At 34.8% G+C, this 22074-nt stretch overlaps 1 protein-coding gene across 7 annotated transcripts in view; it reads left to right on the forward strand.

Annotated features, from left to right (window-relative positions):
• The window catches only part of LOC132736687 (nuclear transcription factor Y subunit beta-like), a 90008-nt gene extending 71197 nt beyond the window's left edge, over positions 1-18811 (forward strand). For all 7 annotated transcript variants that reach the window (XM_060723873.1, XM_060723874.1, XM_060723877.1 and 4 more), the window contains one exon: positions 18406-18811. In XM_060723873.1, the coding sequence (XP_060579856.1) occupies positions 18406-18444 (39 nt within the window). In that variant the 3' untranslated portion in view covers positions 18445-18811. The remainder of the gene's footprint in view (positions 1-18405) is intronic.
• The last annotated feature ends 3263 nt before the right edge of the window (positions 18812-22074 follow it).

Genomic DNA, 22074 nt, shown 5'->3' on the forward strand with positions numbered 1-22074 from the left:
AAAAGCCCTGGGGTCAAAACTGGCCCCGCCCCGGGGGTCATTGATTTTCCTTATATGTGTATTGCAAAAACTTAAAAATCTTCTTTGAAAAAACCCAAATAGCTAGAGTTTAGATATTAAGCATGAAACATCTTTAAGTAAATATCTACAAAGTTTGTTCAAATAAAAGCCCGGGGGTCAAAACTGGCCCTGCCCCAGGGGTGTCATTGTTTTTAACTATATGTGTATAGTAAAAACTTAAAAAATCTTCTTTTAAAAAACCCAATGAGCTAGAACTTAGATTTTTAGCATAAAAAAACATCTTCTTATGGGTGTCTACCAAGTCTGTTCAAATAAACAAATAAAAGCCCTTGGGTAAAAATTGGCCGGGGGGTGGGGGGGGGGCTATATACAGGTGAGCGACCTCAGGGCCATCATGGCCCTCTTGTTTATCTTTGAAGGGATTTTGTAAATACTTGCCACAATTGTTCACAATAATGAGAAGATGTGTCATGGTCAACAACCGGTCACCTACCTTCAAGGTCAAGGTCACAATTGGAGGTCAAAGATTAACATAGTCTGTTACAGGGTATATTTCGTGTCCGGTCCATAACTTTGTCATTTATTGAAGGAATCTGAAATAACTTGGCACAAATGTTTGTTATAATAAGATGATGTGTCATGCGCAACAACCAGACCCCTACCTCAGGGTCAAGGTTGCACTTGCTCATTCAAGGTCAACATTGTCTATTTGAGGGTATATCTCGTGTCCGGTCTATAACTTTCTTATCTTTGAAGCTATTTTGTAAATACTTGCCACAATTGTTCACAATAATGAGATGATGTGTCATGTGCAACAATCGGTCACCAACCTCCAAGGTCAAGGTCACACTTGGAGTTCAAAGATTAACATAGTCTGTTATAGGGTATAATTTGTGTCCGGTCTATAACTCTTTCTTATTTCAAAGGATTTTGAAAATACTTGGTACAAATAGTCACTATAATAAGACGATGTGTCATGAGCAACACCAGCATCCCTACCTCCAAGGTCAAGGTCACATTTTGAGGTCAAAAGTTAACATAGCCTTTTATAGGGTATATACATTGTATTGTGTCCAATGTAGAATTGTTTCATAGTTCAAGGGATTTTGAAATAACTTGGCACAAATAGTCACAATAATAAGACGATATGTCAAGTACAACACCTGCACCCCTACCTCCAAGGTCAAGGTGACACTTAGAGGTCAAAATAACAGAGTCTGTTATATGGTATATTTTGTGTCCCATCCATAACTTCTTCATAGATCAAGGGATTTTGAAAATACTTGGCACAAATAGTCACAATGATAAGATGATATGTCATGCGTAACACCAGTGTCCCTACCTCCAAGGTCAAGGTCACACTTAGAGGTCAAAGCTTAACATGATAGATTTTTAAATTCAGTGTTTCATTTTATTTCTGTAATAAATTTATTGTTGCATTTGCAGATCTAGCATTGATTTTATGCTTCATATAAAACTTCCCTGAGGCGGGGAACGTTGGTAACTCTGTTACAAATTCTTGTTGTAAATGGAAGGAAAGTTCCGTAACAGTTTTCTCAGCAACTACATAACACAGCCTCTTGATATTTGGTAATGTGACTGCATTAATATGTGGTCCCAAGTTCAGGTCTATCGCTTATCCACTTCCTGTTTACCGACTTAGTTAAATGTTCGACATTAATGGTCAATGGTAGTACATTTTTGTAACATCACAGCCTTATTAGTCATGTTATTTGGTATACAAATGCAACCCGGCCATTTTTGTCTTTGACTTATTTTTATTGAAGTATTATCCAAATTTGTACTTCGCCTTGTTAATTATGATGTCAATGTTAAAATTTTCATGATGTAAACACACTACAGGAAGTGTATTTTTTAGGAACCTATACTTTAAAGAAAAGAAAAAAGAGGTAGTTCTATACACTTGATTGCATTCCTGTTGCTGTTGGCCAAAAATACTTTACATTTGACACTAACTAAATAACATTAAAGTATTTTATAAACATGTTGCTTGTTTGAAATAAGAAAAATCCAGTTAAGATCTATTCCTTAAGGTGAGCGATATAGGGCCATCATGGCCCTCTTGTTCTTAAGTTCTACCTGTACCAATGGCTTCTAAGTTTACATACTTACTAATCAATACAATGTACATGATCTGGGCAAGTTACATAACTCTGGCTTTCATATTTACCAAGTTATTGCCCTTTTCAGCACTTAGAAAATGAATAATAGTTAACCTAAAACGGCAAGTTGGAAATATCTTAAGTTCTATCTATACTAATGGCTTTATAATTTCCACACTTACTTATCAATACAAAGTTTATGATATTGCCAAGTTATATAACTGTGTCATCCATATTTCCCAGTTATTTCCCTTTTTTCACTTTAAAAATAGGGCCTTGTCTGGTTAACCTATTTCGGCAAGTTGGATTTATCTAAAATTTCTCCTAATTGCTTAATTTCTTTACTGATATCTTTCATATTTAGTAGGTGGATACCTTTGATGGTCCTCTAATTTTTTTGGAGTAAGCGGTCTCTAGGGTCAAGGTCACTGGTTTAAAAAATAAATATAAACATTTTTGCTCATACAGCCTTTTTTTTTAGTTGATGTCTTAGTTTAATACAAACATGCCAAGGGAGGTCCTCCTTCTTTGGGTGTAGTATGGGGTCATTTGGGTCAAGGTCAATGTTACCAATGTCAAGGTCACCAATGTTAGAAATAGATTTTTACATTTTTACAAGTGTATTGACCTTATTCTATAGACAGATGTTATTTATAATTGATAGAAACATAAACTTTGATGGAGTTAGTGGTCAGTTGGGTCAAGGTCACCAGTGCTAAAAATAGATTTTTACACATTTGCTCATACAGCCTTTAATTAAGTGACAGATATGTTTAATATTTGGTAGGAAGATAACTTGCATGGTATTCATCCTTTTGATTGGGGTAGGGATCAGTGGGTCAAGGTCACTTGTGCTAATAGATTTTTACACTTTTGCCCATACAGCTTTTATTTATTGACAGATGTATTTCATATTTGGTAGGAAGATAACTTGCATTGTATTCTTCCTTTTGATGGAGTAAGGGGTCAGTTGGGTCAAGGTCACCAGTGCTAAAAATAGATTTTTACACTTTTGCCAATACAGCCTTTATTCATTGACAGATGTATTTCATATTTGGAAGGAAGATAACTTACATGGTATTCTTCTTTTGGATAGAGTTAGGGGTCAGTTTGGTTAAGGTCACCAGTGCTAAAAATAGATTTTTACACTTTTGCCCATACAGCCTTTATTTTTTGACAGATGTATTTCATATTTGGTAGGAAGATAACTTACATTATATTCTTCTTTTGGATAGAGTTAGGGGTCAGTTTGGTTAAGGTCACCAGTGCTCAAAATAGATTTTACACTTTTGCCCATACAGCCTTTATTTAATGACAGATGTATTTCATATTTGGTAGGAAGATAACTTGCAGGAAGTTGAATATTTTTCAACTTCACAAGTCAGAGCAATGACTTGGCAACTTATATTTTTCACAATTACAAAATGCCATGACTTTGTCAAGCTATAAAACTTGTGTTTACAATTTTTTGGCAATTTTTCTGTCCATTACTTAGTGAATGGGTGAACATTTTTTGAAATATTGCTACTCACAAGAATCTGAGCCGGGGGCATTTGTGTTTAACAAACACGTTCTTGTTTTTTTTAGTTATTGCCCTTTGTTAATTTTCATACTTTATTTTTGTCCAGGCCATTTCTCCTCAAGTTTAAAATCTATGGTTATGAAACTTCATAGGATGATAGATCTTATTAAGAAGAAGTGCAGTGCACAAGAACCGGTACTCTGCATTTCTAATTTTTTGAGTTATTGCCCTTTGTTTATTTTCATACTTTTTTTTGTCCAGGCCATTTCTCCTCAAGTATAAAAGCTATGGACATGAAACTTCATAGGATGATAGATCTCATTAAGAAGAAGTGCAATGCACAAGAACCGTTACTCTGCATTTTCTTATTTTTTGAGTTATTGCCCTTTGTTTATTTTCATACTTTATTTTTTCCAGGCCTTTTCTCCTAAAGTTTAAAAGCTATGGTCTTTAAACTTCATGGAATGATAGATCACATTAAGAATAAGTGCAGTGTACAAGAAGCGGTACTCTGCACTTCTTATTTTTGAGTTATTACCCTTTATTAATTTTCATACTTTATTTTTGTCCAGGCCATTTCTCATAAATTATAAAAACTATGGACTTGAAACTTCATAGGATGATAGATCTTATTGATAAGAAGTGCAGTGCACAGAAACTGCTGCTCTGCACTTCTTATTTTTTGAGTAATTGCCCTTTGTTAATTTTCATATTTCATTTTTGTCCTGGCCATTTCTCCTAAACTATATTGTTCACAAGGCTACACATCCAACTCGCGGAGTTCTAGTTTTATTCATATTCTGCTTATCATGATTTTAAATCACCAAATAATAAGTTAAGAAACAGTTACACAGAAATTCGTTTTTAACTGAATTATGATGTAGTCATTCTGGAGTATCAAATCAGTAAGGCATGACCAATAAAGTCCCTAGGATGATCCATAACCAAATATGGATGCTGGGATCATAAATATTTTGACACTTAACAAAAGTGACGTAATTTGATGTAATGTTTTAACTCTAAAATATGCACCCTGGTGATTTATGATAACACTACCAAGTGCCGCTTGTAAATACAACATAAAATTATGCACCCTGTTAATTAATATGTTACGGCCCAGTGGCGCTTATATATTCAAATCTATTTATTTATAAAATAAGTTACTGAGAAAAAGGTCTTTTATTATTCCCAACAAAGTGGGAGCATATAGCGTTGCACTTGTCCGTCCATACATCCCGAAATCTTGTGAACGCAACTCCTCTTAAACCGGATGGCAGATTTTGCTTTAACTTCCAGGGATGAACAACCTTAATGTGTAGATGGTAGTAAAGGAAGGAATTTTCGCTGCGACCAAATTTAACAGAATTGTGGCCCTTTGTTGATTTTTTCACTATATACTATGTAGAAATTTTGTGAACGCAACTCCTCTTAAACCGGATGGCAGATTTTGCTTAAACTTCGAGGGATGAACAACCTTAATGTGTTGATGGCAGCAAAGGAAGGAATTTTTGCTGCGACCAAATTTAACAGAATTTTGGCCCTTTGTTGATTTTTGTGTCACCTCTACGGAGTAGTGGCGACATATAGGGATCACTTCTCCGTCGTCTGTCTGTCCGTCTGTCTGTCTGTCCATCTGTCCGTCACAAAACTTGTCCCTTTTCATTATACAATATAATAAATTTTTCAAGGAACCAGTGAAGGATAAAATTTTATAAATATTCCTGAATGAACGAAGACCATGTGGCTAAGATTCGCAACAGATGATAACGTTATAATTTTGATATAACAAATATATTCTTATAATTATGAAAACTAGAAATGTGTCCATAGGACACAGATTCCCCCACACGCCACAGTTCTCTCAATCTTATGACTCTAGGTCAAATATTTTTTGGACTACATGTGCCACAAGTTGAAAACTGAAAATCAACAAAGGGCCATAATTCTATTAAATTTGGTCGCAGCAAAAATTCCTTCCTTTACAACCATCTACACATTAAGGTTGTTCATCCCTGGAAGTTTAAGCAAAATCTGCCATCCGGTTTAAGAGTAGTTGCGTTCACAAAATTTCTACAAAGTATATAGTGAAAAAATCAACAAAGGGCCATAATTCTGATAAATTTGGTCGCAGGAAAAATTCCTTCCTTTACAACCATCTACACATTAAGGTTGTTCATCCCTGGAAGTTTAAGCAAAATCTGCCATCCGGTTTAAGAAGAGTTGCTTTCACAAAATTTCTACATAGTATATAGTGATTATAGCTATTGAGCAGAAGCTTGGTAAACAATCATTAAAAAAGACATTGACAATCTTATTTTCATGTTTGTCACAAATACACCGGAATTTTCTAAATGACAGAAAAATCACACAGAAACTAGGATGGGTGTTTATGAAATATAAAAATTTGATTTTGTAACTAGGTTTTGGCCCTGGCATTAGAGAAAATCTAATAGATATATTCACTTTGAAATTCCGTTGTTTTACCCCATAGCAAGAATTAATCTTAATCTTAGTTTTTGTATTTATTTTTTTTATTTTCTTGATATAAAATTTGTGTATGCATGAGTCAAATTTTTCATGTTATAATCTTAATTAAACGATCAGTATTTACCATTCAACTTTCAATAAGCTAACATTCTATGCGGTTTTGTATAGTACAATCCCACCATTTACGTCACATCCGGTAAGGGAAGTAACTCTTCCTCGACGCTGATCGCTTAAATGAAAGGGTCTATTGATCTCAATTATGTTACTTGCTGGCATATCATTTCACAGTTAGGTCTTCAAAATTTGCATGATGTTTGCGAATGTAGTAATGAAAAGTTCTGGAATATTAACAAAATGATTAGTCCACCATATTAACCATATGAATGGATAAACACAGTATGGATAAATGACGCAATGGACAGATCTTCTTATTTTGGTAATATTTGTTATGACAGCACAAGAAACTATTACTCTGAAGCATTCTGTCATAGTCTCCCATCAGTACATTCAGTGCTTCGATTCTTTCATAGTTTTGTCTTCCTTACTGTGTTCAGTATTTAATTAGTCCAGCTTTGCTGTCTCCTGTGACAGCTCTTGTTACTTAACCTGCATGCTTCAATTTGCATATATTATTTTAAAAGACTTCTTCTCAGAAATTACAACACCTAGGGCTTACATATTTGGCAAGTTGCATACAAAAAGTTAATTTATCGTGTCACTGTGGTCAAAATTGGCCTCACTCTAGTTTTTTTTGTACTCTTGTATAGGAAAATACATAAAAGTATTTTTTTTGTAAAACTGCAGTGCCAAGAGCTTAGATAGTTGGTATGCTGCATTGCATCTCTACATAAGTCATGCCCCTGGGGTGAAAATTGGCTACAATTAGGCAAACATTTTCTACATTCTCTTCTGGAAGTATAAAACTAAGATATTTTTTTTGCATGAAGAATCACCATGTGGTTCTCCATAAAATAAGTATAAATCATACCCCCGGGGTCATTATTGGTCCCACTCTGGGGGAGACAAGAGACTTGTATAGAAAATATATTTAAGTCTTCTTTTGCCAAGAGTTTCGATATTTGTCATGCAGCATTTCATAGCAATTTTAAAAAATATTGGAGCTTTGAAAAAAAGTTACAAACCAGATATGATCTTACTAACTATAACATTGAAAAATGACCTTTTCTAGTAATGTATCACGTGTGATCCAGGGCAATCAGGGCACTCAGAGTCAAGTTTCTTTTTTTTTTGCAATCAACTCATTAATGATAGTGTTAAATTAAGTAATTTTTATGCCTCTGCAGCATCTGTGATGCAGTGGCATATAGCAATTCACTTGTGTGTGTGTGTGTGTGTGTGCGTACGTGCGTGTGCTATATAAATTATAATTATAGTTTAAGATTTAAGCATTACAGTTTTTTCATCATCAACCATTAGGTACATACATATACAATAATTACAAATAAATAAGTAGCATACAAAAATCATGGATTGAATTACAGTCAAACTTCGTTCGCTCGAACTCGGAGGGCCTGTGCAAATTTGTTCGAGAGACCGGAATTTCGAGCCAACAGAGGTTGAACTATTATTCCATAAAACATAGGCTTAAAGGTTTTCCAGCTTACATTGGTCAAATGATAAATACGTCAATATAATTGTTTGTTAGTACATCTGTTTGTCGAATACGTCATATTTATAATTATTATCCTATTGAAAACAGTATTAACGCTACAATGAGTTAATCTATATTCATACATATTGTAATTGGTTGAGTTCGATTTGTCGATCATTATCCAAACTGTGAACAATGTTCAAAATATATTTATATGTTTATTATGGGATGAATTTTATTTTAAACAATGAATTGATAAAATATTAAATAGAGGATATTGAATGAGTATAAGTTCAATACTGTATTTATTGCATGAGTTGAATAAAATTATATTATGCTCGCCTCTGGCGAGCATAATATTATTTTATTCAACGAGTGCAATAAATTCAGTAATGAACTTACACAAATTTAATACTGTAACCCAATTTATATTCGCGAATACAAATTTTCGCGTTTTGCCGAGGTCGGACATATTCGCGAATATTTTATCACCAAATCTCCAATCAGGGATTGATCCCACGTCGAGAAAATTATGTTATATGAGTCCGCAATCTAACCAACTGAGCTATACAGGCTGTTAAGTTTGACGGGTAAAAATGGATACTAGTATGAAACCATCTTGTATTTCTCTGTTTGTAATTATGTACACCCAATACCCTTTTGTGATGCTCGATAGGTTTATACCACCTTTGTCTTAACAATTCACTCAAACAATTATTTCATAGGATCCAAAAAACAATAGCCTTTTGTGATGCTCGATAGTTTTCCCACTTTTGTCAAACGATTTATTCAAACATTTAAATGTGAAGAATCTTAAAACTGACACATGCTCCGTATAGTACCCTATACGGAACGTGATTGACAATAGGCCTACAAGTATTTCATAAATTGTATTAAAATGTGGATGTTTATTTTGATTGCTATATTGGCATAGAGTTCTTTTGATATTTATAAAATAGTAGTAGTTTACTTAGTTTGTGTTTTTAATGCTTTATGGCAATATTCATAACAATTCATTACTTCCTAACAAGTGCCCGTAAAATTCGAATATATCCGGTCAAGTAGCTTTACATGAACAACGTCTAAAATAAAAATGGTCTCTCCAATTTATTCGCGAAATCGTGCAGACTTATTCGCACAAACAAATATTCGCGCTTCGTGGCCATCCGCGAATAAAGCGAATATTAATTGGTTGCGAATATTCGTTGGGTTACAGTATTCTATTTATCACATACCCAAAATAAAGACCGTTTAAAGTGAAATAAGAGTCATTTTTCATTGACGCGCCTATAGTATAACGCTTACATTTAGCGCGTCTTTACACTATGTCTGTATAACGCTAATAACGTCACGTCAAAATATATGCACAGTCGTGCAATACCATATTTACGGAGTCACAAAATCAGCACGGGTATGTGATAAAAAAACAACATTTTACAGCAGCATTTATTTGTAGTCATTTACTAAAATAAACACACATACAAGTATCATGCTATAAATACATTACACTGTTACAATTCACGTTACATGAACCACGGTTGTAATTAAAGCCGTCCGTGTAAACGTCATTTATTTATTGCCTTTTGCATTTTAGGAGTTATTTTCTTTTTATCGTTACTAAAGATGGCAAATGAACAATTGTATCAAAACAAACAAATCGGTTACAACACCTTTTATTTTGTATCAATTAACCTTAATTGCCTTTGTCACGATCACGAGGTGTTAAAAACAATTGTGTCACCGACTGTAAATTATTTAGAACATGTCGACCCGCAACTTTTGTTGTCTGTTTGTGTTCGACTGAAAAGGTGTGATTTACACTATATTTCTGCCAAAGAGACCAGAGATCAGGTTCGAGAGTTCGAGCTAGCCCAGGTAGAACAATATATATTATATAGCAATTTTGCCGGGACTGGGCGATGAGTTCGAGCAAAGGGAGGTATTCGAGCGATCCGAGTTCGAGCGAACAAAGTTTAACTGTGTATGCATCATTACGGTTAGATATAAATGTATTTAATTTGTTTTAATTTGTTGCACATGAGAGAGAAGACATCTGTATAATGATATTTGATTTTGAGTATTCGTGTTGGAATCCCTTAATTGAAAAGCCTTCAAAATAAAAATGGAAAGTCTATGCAGAATGTATTTATTCTCGCTTTTTAACAAACTTATGAATTTAAACATACTTGGTCTTTTTTGTATATATTTCTGATAAATATTTTTTCCTTAAACTTTTATAAGCGTCACATACAAGCACAAAATGATATTCATCTTCTAAGTCATTTCTTGAACACATTAAACATTTTCTGTCCTCCCTACTATGATATTTCTATCTCTCCCTTTTTTATCCCCCGCCGAAAAATTTCGGCGGAGGATATAGAAATAGTCTCCGTCCGTCCGACCTTCCGTCCGTCCGTCCGTCCTTCCGTCCGACATTTTTGTCCGGAGCATATCTCTAAAAGTATTTGAGTTATCAACTTGAAACTTCATAGGTGGATAGACCTCATTGAGGAGGAGTGCAGTGCACAAGAATGATAACTCTACCTTGCATGATTTTTTAGTTATTGCCCTTTGTTATTTTTCAAAATTGATTTTTGTCCAGAGCATAACTCCAAAAGCCTATGAGAAATCAACATGAAACTTCATAGGTGCATTGACATGGTTCGCACGGGCCTTGAAAAGTCCTTGAATTTGGTTTCAACCTTGAAAAGTCCTTGAATTCAGGGTTGCCTTGAAAAAACACTAAAATTGTCCTTGAATTTCAGTAAACCCCCTTGAATTTCGGTAAAATGCCTTGAAAATCCAAAAGGGTATAAAACCTGTCGCTGTAAAGGTCAGGCAAATTTTCCGCTACAAATCAGACATGTGAACGAAGGCAGCCCGATCAAGTGCGCCCATTTGGATCTGTTTTAGTAGTGTTTAGCCAGCGTTACGGTTTTGGCACGGATTTTAACAAGCACTTGTGTATGACGTCATCGCAAATTGTGTACAAAATGTCAGCTTCCATTGCGAAGTAAAAAATGGGAAAATACACTAAGAAATGTACGTTTTAGCTCAAATGGCTTCAACAATACAGTTGGGTAAAACAAGTTATACAAGACCCACGAAAAGCACAATGTACCATGTGTATGAAAAACATCGATTTGTCGCAAATGGGAGAGAGTGCATTAACATCGCATGCGAGGGGTGCAAAGCACCTAAAAAATCTAGACATCAAGTCGTCATTGACGAAGTGTGGCCTTGCATTTGTCAGACAGGAAGGAACTATAAATGTCAAAACTGAAAATTGCAGTAGATCTGATTCAAATAATAACATTGTGCCATCCCAATCCACAACGGAAACTGTGCATGACATGACAATACCACCCCCACCCACTTCTAGTAATCATTGATTTGTGACTGAATCAAACATTCTAAGAAAGGGCTTCAAAGAAAAGAAACTGGAAGTTGAGGAAATTGGAAGAGAAATCCAAAAAAGAAACTAAGGAAAAACTAGATAGAGTTGTGTGAATTTACTCAATCACCTATATGTTACAGTTTTGGTGTTCATATATTCTACTGACTGTGCTGATTTTCTAAATATAGTCACTGTTTTGCAATTCTAGTCATTTGAACCTTAAATTGAAATACACATGTTTTATTTACATGTTTTATATCACAGATATGGTTGTAAAAGTATAATTTTAAATAAGATCAATTGCAATAAAAATGTATATCACAGATATGGTTGTAAAAGTATAATTTTAAATAAGATCAATCGGGAAAAAAATGCCTTGAAAATGACAATTTTACCTTGAAAAGTCCTTGAAAAGTCCTTGAATTTTGATTTGAGAATTTGGTATGAACCATGATTGATCTCACTCAGGAAGTGTGCAGTGCACAAGAATGATAACTCTACCTTTCATAATTTTTTAGTTATTGCCCTTTGTTATTTTTCATACTTAATTTTTCACCTGAGTGGAGCATAACTCAAAAAGTGTTTGAGATATCAACATGAAATGTCATAGGTGGATAGATTTTATTGAGGAGGAATGTTGTGCGCAAGAATGATAACTCTTCCCTATACAATTTTTAGCTCACCTGTCACAAAGTGACAGGGTGAGCTTTTGTGATCGCTTTTCGTCCGGCGTCCGTCCGTCCATCGTCCGTCCGTCCGTAAACTTTTGCTTTAAATGACATCTCCTCATAAACCACTAAGCCAATTTCATCCAAACTTCACAGGAATGTTCCTTTGGTGGTCACCTTTAAAAATTGTTCAAAGAATTTAATTCCATGCAGAATTCTGGTTGCCATGGCAACCAAAAGAAAAAACTTTAAACATCTTCTTCTAAAAAACCCAAAGAGCTAGAGCTTAGATATTTGGCATGAAACATCTTCTAGTGAGTGTCTACCAAGTTTGTTCAAATAAAAGCCCTGGGGTCAAAATTGGCCCCGCCCCAGGGGGTCATTGATTTTCCCTATATGCATATAGTAAAAACTTAAAAATCTTCTTCTAAAAAACCAAAGAGCTAGAGCTTAGATATTTGGCATGAAACATGTTCTAATGGATGTCTACCAAGTTTGTTCAAATAAAAGCCCTGGGGTCAAAATTGGCCCCGCCCCAGGGGGTCATTGATTTTCACTATATGCATATAGTAAAAACTTAAAAAAATTTCTTTTAAAGAACCCAAAGAGCTAGAGCGAAGATATTTAGCATGAAACATCTTCTTATGGGTGTCTACCAAGTTTGTTCAAATAAAAGCCCTGGGGTCAAAATTGGCCCCGCCCCAGGGGGTCATTAATTTTCCCTATATGCATATAGTAAAAACTTAAAAAATCTTCTTTTATTAAAGATCCCAAAGAGCTAGAGCTAAGATATTTAGCATGAAACATGTTCTAATGGATGTCTACCAAGTTTGTTCAAATAAGAGCTCTGGGGTCAAAATTGGCCCCGCCCCGGGGGTCATTGATTTTCCTTATATGTGTATAGCAAAAACTTAAAAAATCTTCTTTGAAAAAAACCAAATAGCTAGAGTTTAGATACTAAGCATGAAACATCTTCTAGTGATTGTCTACCAAGTTTGTTCAAATAAAAGCCCTGGGGTTAAAATTGGCCCCGCCCCGGGGGTCATTCCTTTTCCTTATATGTGTTATACAAAAACTTTAAAAAATCTTCTTTGAAAAAACTCAAATAGCTAGAGTTTAGATATTAAGCACAAAGCATCTTCTAGTGAGTGTCTACAAAGTTTGTTCAAATAAAAGGTGAGCGACTTCAGGGCCATCATGGCCCTCTTGTTGAGTTATTGCCCTTTGTTCTTTTTCATGCTATTTTGTCCAGAGCTTATCTCAAAAAGTATTTGAGGTATCAACTTGAAACTTCATAGGTCGATAGACCTCATTGAGGAGGAGTGCAGTGCACAAGAATGATAACTCTACCCTGCATAATTTTTGAGTTATTGCCCTTTGTTATTTTTCAAAATCAATTTTTGTCCAGAGCATAACTCAAAAAGCTTTTGAGATATCAACATGAAACTTCATAGGTGCATTGATCTCACTCAGGAGGTGTGCAGGGCACAAGAATGATAACTCTACCTTTCATAATTTTAGAGTTATTGCCCTTTGTTATTTTTCATACCTAATTTTAGCATAACTCAAAAGTGTTTGAGATGTCAACATGAAATGTCATAGGTGGATAGATTTTATTGAGGAGGAATGCTGTGCACAAGAATGATAACTCTTCCCTGTACATTTTTTGAATTATTGCCCTTTGTTCTTTTTCATACTATTTTGTCTGGAATTTATCTCAAAAAGTATTTGAGGTATCAACTTGAAACTTCATAGGTGGATGGATCTCATTGAGGAAGAGTGCAGTGCACAAGAATGATAACTCTACCCTGCATAATTGTTTAGTTATTGCCCTTTTTTTATTTTTCAAAATTAATTTTTGTCCAGAGCATAACTCAAAAGGCCTTTGAGATATCATTATGAAACTTCATAGGTGCATAGATCTAACTCAGGAGGTGTGCAGTGCACAAGAATGATAACTCTACCTTTTATAATTTTTGAGTTATTGCCCTTTGTTATTTTTCATACTTAATTTTTCAATTCAATTTTTTTCTCAAAAAGTATTTGAGGTATCAACTTGAAACTTCATAGGTGGATAGATTTTATTGAGGAGGGATGCAGCACACAAGAATGATAATCTACCCTGCATTATTTTTCAGTTATTGCCCTTTGTTATTTTCAGCCATCAGTATTCACATAGGTTTCAAATCTGTAATCACTATAGCCATCAGTTTTCATTACCAAAAGACCTCTTAAAATGGAATTATTCTGCTCTACTACATATACATTCTTCCAATGAGCAAACACATTCGGCGGGGGATGGCCATGTTGACATGGCTCTTGTTTATTTCATTTTATTCATTCATTCCATAATGCTTTTATGTGGCTATTTTCTTTTGTGAGGGTAAAAAGAACAAAAGAGAGAACAATACAGTAGCCACATTATTACACTCCTGTTAGAACGGATGTCTGTCAGTCCGTCAGTCCACAAAACTGGATCCCGCGATAACTTAAAAAAGTTCTGAAAATATTTTTATGAAACTATCTGATATATGGATAGATGGCAGTATGTAGATTATGCATGTCTTTTATTTTCTTCCTATGTTGAGAATTCTGGTTGCTATGGCAACAAATAGACTGAAAATATGGCAAATTTAACACATAAACTGGATCCAGTGATAATGTAAAAAGTACTGAACATATTTTTATGAAACTTGAAATGTGGGTAGATGGCAGTCTGGAGATTATGCACATCTTTTTCTTTTCTTCCTATGTTGAAAATTCTGGTTGCTATGGCAACAAATAGTCTGAAAATATGGCAAATTTAACACATAAACTGGATCCAGTGATAACTCAAAAAGTACTGAACATATTTTTATGAAACTTGAAATATGGGTAGATGGCAGTCTGGAGATTATGCACATCTTTTTCTTTTCTTCCTATGTTGAAAATTCTGGTTGCTATGGCAACAAATAGCCTGAATTTCAAGATTTCTGATTTAAATTTTTCAGCTTTTTCACTATAAGTTCTTTATTTCTTAAGGTGTTTACTTCAAACTTTAAATATAAGTTTCTGGTCATCAACCACATCATATGTGACAAGGTTTACAACTCTAGCACAAAAATTATCAGTATTACCTCCCTTGAACTTAGAATTTTTATGAAAAAAATGTTGTCTTTTTTAAATAATTTCCTAATGTATCTACTTCAAACTTCATATATATGTTTCTTATTATCACTCAACATTTTTGAGAAGGTTAAATACTCTAGCAAGACTATTTCCAGAATTATGTCCCCTTTGAACTTAGATTTTTTTTGAGAAATTGGTATTTTTTACTCCAACTTCTTCATTCCTTATAGGATTTACGGTACTTAAAATCCCACACCGTAATAATATGACAAGGTTGTATAAACATAATTTCCTTACAAGGCAGGGAAACTTAACACATTACTGTGATATAGACAAACTTAGAACTCAAAAGATTTAAGTTCATTCATGTCATTCATTCACTGGTAAAATTGAATGGCCAAATTGGCCCATCAGAATGTTGCTGGGGTTCTAACCGGTAGGGGACTTATGGATTGCTTGCAATACTATGATAATTGCTTGTTTACATAATTATGCCCCTTTTTCGACGGTTAAGTTTTTGCGTGCAAGCTGGTATCTCCATAACTACTGAAGGGAATGGTGTGAAACTTCAAACACTTGTTCTCTGTGATTATCTTACATGATTGGCAAAAGTCCAATAACTCTGATTTGCTTTTTTGCATAATTATGCCCCTTTTTCGACTTAGAAATTCTTGGTTAAGTTTTTGCGTGCAAGCTGGTATCTCCATAACTACTAAATGGGAATGGATTGAAACTTCACACACTTGTTTTCTGTGATTATCTTACATGATTAGCGCAAGTCCAATAACAATGATTTGCTTTTTTACATAATTATGCCCCTTTTTCGACTAAGAAATTCTTGGTTAAGTTTTTGCGTGCAAGCTGGTATCTCCATAACTACGAAAGGGAATGGATTGAAACTTCACACACTTGTTCTCTGTGATTATCTAACATGATTGGCACAAGTCCAATAACTCTGATTTGCTTTCTTACATAATTATGCCCCTTTTTCGACTTAGAAATTCTTGGTTAAGATTTTGCGTGCAAGCCAGTATCTCCATAACTACGGAAGGGAATGGATTGAAACTTCACACGCTTGTTCTCTGTGATTATCTTACATGATTTGAATAAGACCCATAACTCTGGCTTTTTTGCATAATTATGCCCTTTTTTCGACTTAGAAATTCTTGGTTAAGTTTTTGCTTGCAAGCTGGTATCTCCATAACTACTGAAGGGAATGGCTTGAAACTTCACACACTTGTTCTCAGTGATTATCTTACATGATTGACACAAGTCCAATAACTCTGATGTGCTTTTTTGCATAATTATGCCCCTTTTTCTACTTAGAAATTCTTGGTTAAGCAAATATCTCCATAACTACTGAAGGGTTTGTGTCTTTTTTGGAACAATTTTATGCATTCATAATAATAAAGCAGTAATTAACTGAATAAAACTTCTTAATAACAAGCCTTTGTACCTTTTCGGACAATTTTATGTATTCATATAGGTAAGCATTATTATACTCAATGAAACTGACAACTTTTCGAATAGTCGAGCGTTACTGTCCTCCGACATTTCCTTGGGTTTAGCTCACCTGAGCATATGCTCAGGGTGAGCTATTAGGATCACTCTTCGTCCGTCGTCTGTCGTACGTCGTCCGTTGTCTGTTCACACTTTTCAAACGACATCTCCTCTGAAACCATAAGGCAGATCATAATGAAACTTCACAGGGATGTTCCTTGTGTGAAGCCTTAACAAAGTTGTTCAAAGAATTCCATTCCATGCAGAACTCTGGTTGCCATGGCAACCAAAAGAAAAAACTTTAAACATCTTCTTCTAAAAAACCCAAAGAGCTAGATCTTAGATATTTGGCATGAAACATCTTCTAGTGAGTGTCTACCAGGTTTGTACAAATAAATGCCCTGCGGTCAAAATTGGCCCCGCCCCAGGGGGTCATTGATTTTCCCTATATGCATATAGTAAAAACTTTAAAAAATCTTCTTTTGAAGAACCCAAAGAGTTAGAGTTAAGATATTTAGCATGAAACATCTTCTAATTGGTGTCTTCCAAGTTTGTTCAAATAAAAGCCCTGGGGTCAAAATTGGCCCCGCCACAGGGGGTCATTGATTTTCCCTATATGCATATAGTAAAAACTTAAAAAATCTACTTTTAAAGAACCCATAGAGCTAGAGCTAAGATATTTAGCATGAAACATGTTCTAATGGATGTCTACCAAGTTTGTTCAAATAAGAGCCCTGGGGTCAAAATTGGTCCAGCCCCGGGGGTCATTCCTTTTCCTTATATGTGTTATACAAAACTTTAAAAAATCTTCTTTGAAAAAACTCAAATAGCTAGAGTTTAGATATTAAGCACGAAGCATCTTTTAGTGAGTGTCTACAAAGTTTGTTCAAATAAAAGCCCTGGGGTCAAAATTGGCCCCGCCCCGGCTGACATTGATTTTCCTTATATGTGTATAGCAAAAACTTAAAAGTCTTCTTTGAAAAAAACCGAATAGCTAGAGTTTAGATATTAAGCACGAAACATTTTCTAGTAAGTGTCTACAAAGATTATTCAAATAAAAGCCCTTGGGTCAAAACTGGCCCTGCCCCAGGTGTGTCATTGTTTTTAACTATATGTGTAAAGAAAAAAACTTGACCTGAGCTAGACCTTAGATGTTAAGTATGAAATATCTTCTAATGTGTGTCTACCAAGTTTGTTCAAATAAAAGCCCTGGGGTTTAAACTGGCCCCGCTCCGGGGGCCTATATACAGGTGAGCGACTTCAGGGCCATCATGGCCCTCTTGTTTTAATTTTCATCTTTGTTTCTATACATGTTAATGATATATTTGAAAAGTGTTATTTTTTTACTTTTCTTCTTTGTGACTATAAATGGTATCATCATGTATGACAATGTTCATAAATCTAGCATCTTTATTTCAGGAGTTATCTCCTCTGTTATATTTTGGTAACAGGGATATTTAAAAAATAACTTTAGAGTCTCCTTCAGTCTGTCTGTCTGTTCATAAAAACTGTTTCCTGAGATCTCTTTTAAAGATGTTTTCCAACAAATTTACTTAAAATAGAGAAAAGTTGAAACATTTATTATACTTATTCATCTGAGAAAATTGGACCTTTTGATTATCTGTTGTATAAACATAATTTCCTTACTTGGCAGGGAAACTAACACACAAACTTAGAACTCAAAAGATCTAAGTTTGTTCATGTCATTCATTCATTCAATGGTATAATTGAATGGCCAATGGCCCATCAGAATGTTGCTAGGGTTCTAACCGGTAGGGGACCTTATGGATTGCTTGCAATTCTATGATAATTGCTTTTTTCTTTAGACACTTCTTGTCCAATGTCCATGATAACTTCTTGTAAATATGCTATCAGGTGTATATTGTCCTGTCTCAGGGAAGGTCTTGTTTATCATATTTCCAGATTTAAACTCACTTTTCACAAAAATTGCCATTTTTACCTTTCAGACTTTACAGCAGATAAATTTTGGAGGGGTTGGGATGTGATCAGATGTAGCTCGATGTGACACAAGAGTCTGCTACTACGATGCACGCTGTCTTGTTGTATATTATTATGTCTTGTCCTGGACATGGAGTGATTTGGCTGGCCAAAATTGACATTACAAATTTTTAACCATGGGAGAGAGTGTGAATATTTGATTATTCAGGACATGATGAGGATTTTATCTCAAAATAGAGATTATTTTAGTGTGAAAGAAATTTCATTGAGATACTTGTACAATATGATCATATTGTCTCCTTTGAAATTGTCAAACTTTTTTTATCTCTTTATATGTATAATATTATATATACATGTTTATAGATATGCTAATAAACTCCTGTAAACTTGATTATAAAACTTTAAAAAAATGGATTATGTTGCTACATTGTTGTAATTTTAAATGAAGTATAAGGGTGGGGGCTGGGGCTATATAGGAGTCAGCTGGTCGGTCGGTCAGTCCATCCACATCATGGTTTCCAAACCATAACTAGAATATTTCACTCAAACTTGGTGTATAGCAAGCTTATATGAAGACCCCTGTTGGTATTGCATTTGGGCCCCCTGGGGTCAAGGTTATCATTACTAAAAATAGAAAAATGGTTTCCGGACAATAACTAAAGTTAGGAATGAGATATCGTAATCAAACTTGCTGCATAGCAAGCTCATATGAAGACCCCGGTTGGTATTGCATTTGAACCCCCTTGGGTCAAGGTCACTAAAAGTATAAAAGTGGTTTCCATACAATAACTAGAGTAAGGATTAAGATATTGTAATCAAACTTGGTGTATAGCAAGCTTATAAGAAGATCTCGGTTGGGATTGCAATTAATTGAAATAATTCTTTGTACACAGTTGATACTTGATTTACTATAGGTTGTGTTCAAAGTTAATTTATAGAAGACTATAGAGAAGAGACTAAGAGTGAAAGTGTAGTTTTTGATAATTTTATTGTTTTGTATCAACAAACTGGAGCACATATATTTTATATCACCAAAAAAAAAAACAAGATTGCATTTGTGAAAAATGCTATGCCACCGCATTAATACAACACTAACTAGTAATATAGGAACGGATTTTTATGCCACCGCAGCATCTGCGATACGGTGGCATATAGCGATTCACCTGTGTGTTTGTTTGTGTGTGTGTGTGTTGGTGTGTTTTGTGTGTGTGTTCTATAGATTATATAGTGAACTTAAAAAATCTTCTTGTGAAAAACAACTAGTCCAATTTCAACCAAACTTGGCAGGATTGATCCTTGGGTGAAGGGCTTCCAAGTTGTTCAAAAAATTTCATTCCATGCAGAAATCTGGTTGCCATGGCAACCAAAAGGAATTATAAGAATAAATTTAAAAAAACTTCTTGTAAAAACCCAAAAGGCCTAGAGCTTAGATATTTTGCATAAGGAATTGTCTGTTGTTCAAATTATAGCCCTGGGGTCAAAATCGGCCCCGCCCCGGGGATCATTGATTTTCACTTTATGTACATATAGTAAAAACTTAAAATACCTTCTTGTAAAGACCCAAAGGCCTAGAGCTTAGATATTTTGCATAAGGCATTGTCTGATAAACCCTTACCAAGATTGTTCAAATTATAGCCCTGGGGTCAAAATCAGCCCTGCCGTGGAGGTCATTGGTTTTCCTTATATGCATAAAGAAAAACTTGAAAATTCTTTTTCTCTGAATTGACAAAGGCTGGCATGAGACTTTGCGAAGTGAATCTCTACCAAGATTGTTCAAATTATAGCCTTGGGGTCAAAATTGGTTCCGCCCGGGGGGTCATTGATTTTCATTTTGTACATATAGTAAAAAAAATTTAAAATTTTTTTGTCTGAAGGTACAAGGCAGAGCTTTGATGTTTGTTATATAATATCATCTATAGGTCCTCTACCAAAGTTGTTCAAATTTTTCCCCTGGTGTCAAAATTGGCCCTGCCCGGGGGCAGTGATTCTCATTATGTAAACATAGTAAAAACAGAAAATAAAACAAATGTTTTCTGAATGGGAGAAAGCTACAGCTTAGATATTTGACTTGAAATGTTGTGTGGTGGACCTGTATCAAGATTGCTTTGAATTAAACCCTTGGGTCAAAATTTTGCCTTGCCCGAGGGGACAGTGACCTTCTTTCTTGTCCCTTGATGTACAGCTATGAAATTTGAACCATGTGCACAGATTAAGATGTAAAGTGAACAGTGTCTTACTGTGTTGTCCTTTGATGTAGGCATGAAATTTAGGTTGTGTGAAATATGACCTTCACCACCAAATTCACTAGACTCAAGTGCATTGATATATTCCTACTCTGATCTTTACTATATACATATAAGGAAAACATGTGACCCACGGGGCCGGGCTGATTTTGATACTAGAGGCAAAATTTGAACAACTTTGGTAGATTACCTTTAGATAATAACACATACCAAGTATCAATCCTCTAAGCCTCGTACCTTCAGACAAGAAGGTATTTTAAGTTTTTACTATATGTACATATAGTGAAAATCAATGACCCCTGGGGCGGTGCCGATTTTGACCACAGGGCTATAATTTGAACATTCTTGGTAGAGGTCTACCAGACAATGCCTTATGCAAAATATCTAAGCTCTAGGCCTTTTGGGTCTTTACAAGAATATTTTTTTAATTTATTCTTATAATTCCTTTTGGCCATGGCAACCAGATTTCTGCATGGAATGAAATTCTTTGAACAACTTAGGAAGCCTTTTACCCAAGGATCAATCCTGCCAAGTTTGGTTGAAATTGGACTAGTGGTTTTTAACAAGAGGATTTTTTAAGTTCACTATATAATATATAGAACACACACACACACACACACACACACACACACACACACAGATGTGAATCGGTATATGCCATCGCAGATGCTGTGGTGGCATAAAAAAATAACTGACAGCAACTTGAAGCTCTGATGCCAGTGGACAATGCGTAAAATTTATTTGTTCACCATCTGCAACAGCGCAAATAAATCTGTACTATACGATGCTATTTAACCCCGTATGAGGCCTCTCGCTTCTACTGGAAAACAAGCTTAGCGATTGGTTGTATCAAGGTAACCAAACGGTGCCTAAGTAAATAATGTGCAGCATCATATATTAAGTGATTTGTTGTAAATTGTGGATTAATTTTTCGCTAGGTCTGAAAATAATCTGAAAAGCATACATCAAAAGTGCAGAGAGACAACGAATATGACCGCAAACGCATTCGTGTGTTTAAAGATATTTTACTTCGCTCCGAAAACAAACTTTGTCATGTTGCAAACTGTTGATACCATAGGCACTTGGTTTCGGGATAAAATAACCATTTGAGAGGTTTGTAGAACTCAAATATAATTGAATGTTACAATTTTTTTTAACGTAGATGTCTCTTTTCTAAAACCGTCATTTTCCCGATATTACTAAAAAAACAGTAATATCGGGAAAATGACGGTTTTAGAAAAGAGACGTCTACGTTAAAAAAATTGTAACATTCAATTATATTTGAGTTCTACAAACCTCTCAAATGGTTATCTTATGCCTATGGTTGATACGCCTTTGGCCCTTTATGTAGGGAAATCATTAATAAGAAAGGACACTCTTACATCACATCAAATGTTGTTCAAACGTGTCTCTTAATACGAGTTTTAGCAAAAT

Source organism: Ruditapes philippinarum, unplaced genomic scaffold (genome assembly GCF_026571515.1).
Source record: "Ruditapes philippinarum isolate M1 unplaced genomic scaffold, ASM2657151v2 ctg384_1_1_1_1, whole genome shotgun sequence".
Lineage (NCBI taxonomy): Eukaryota > Metazoa > Mollusca > Bivalvia > Venerida > Veneridae > Ruditapes > Ruditapes philippinarum.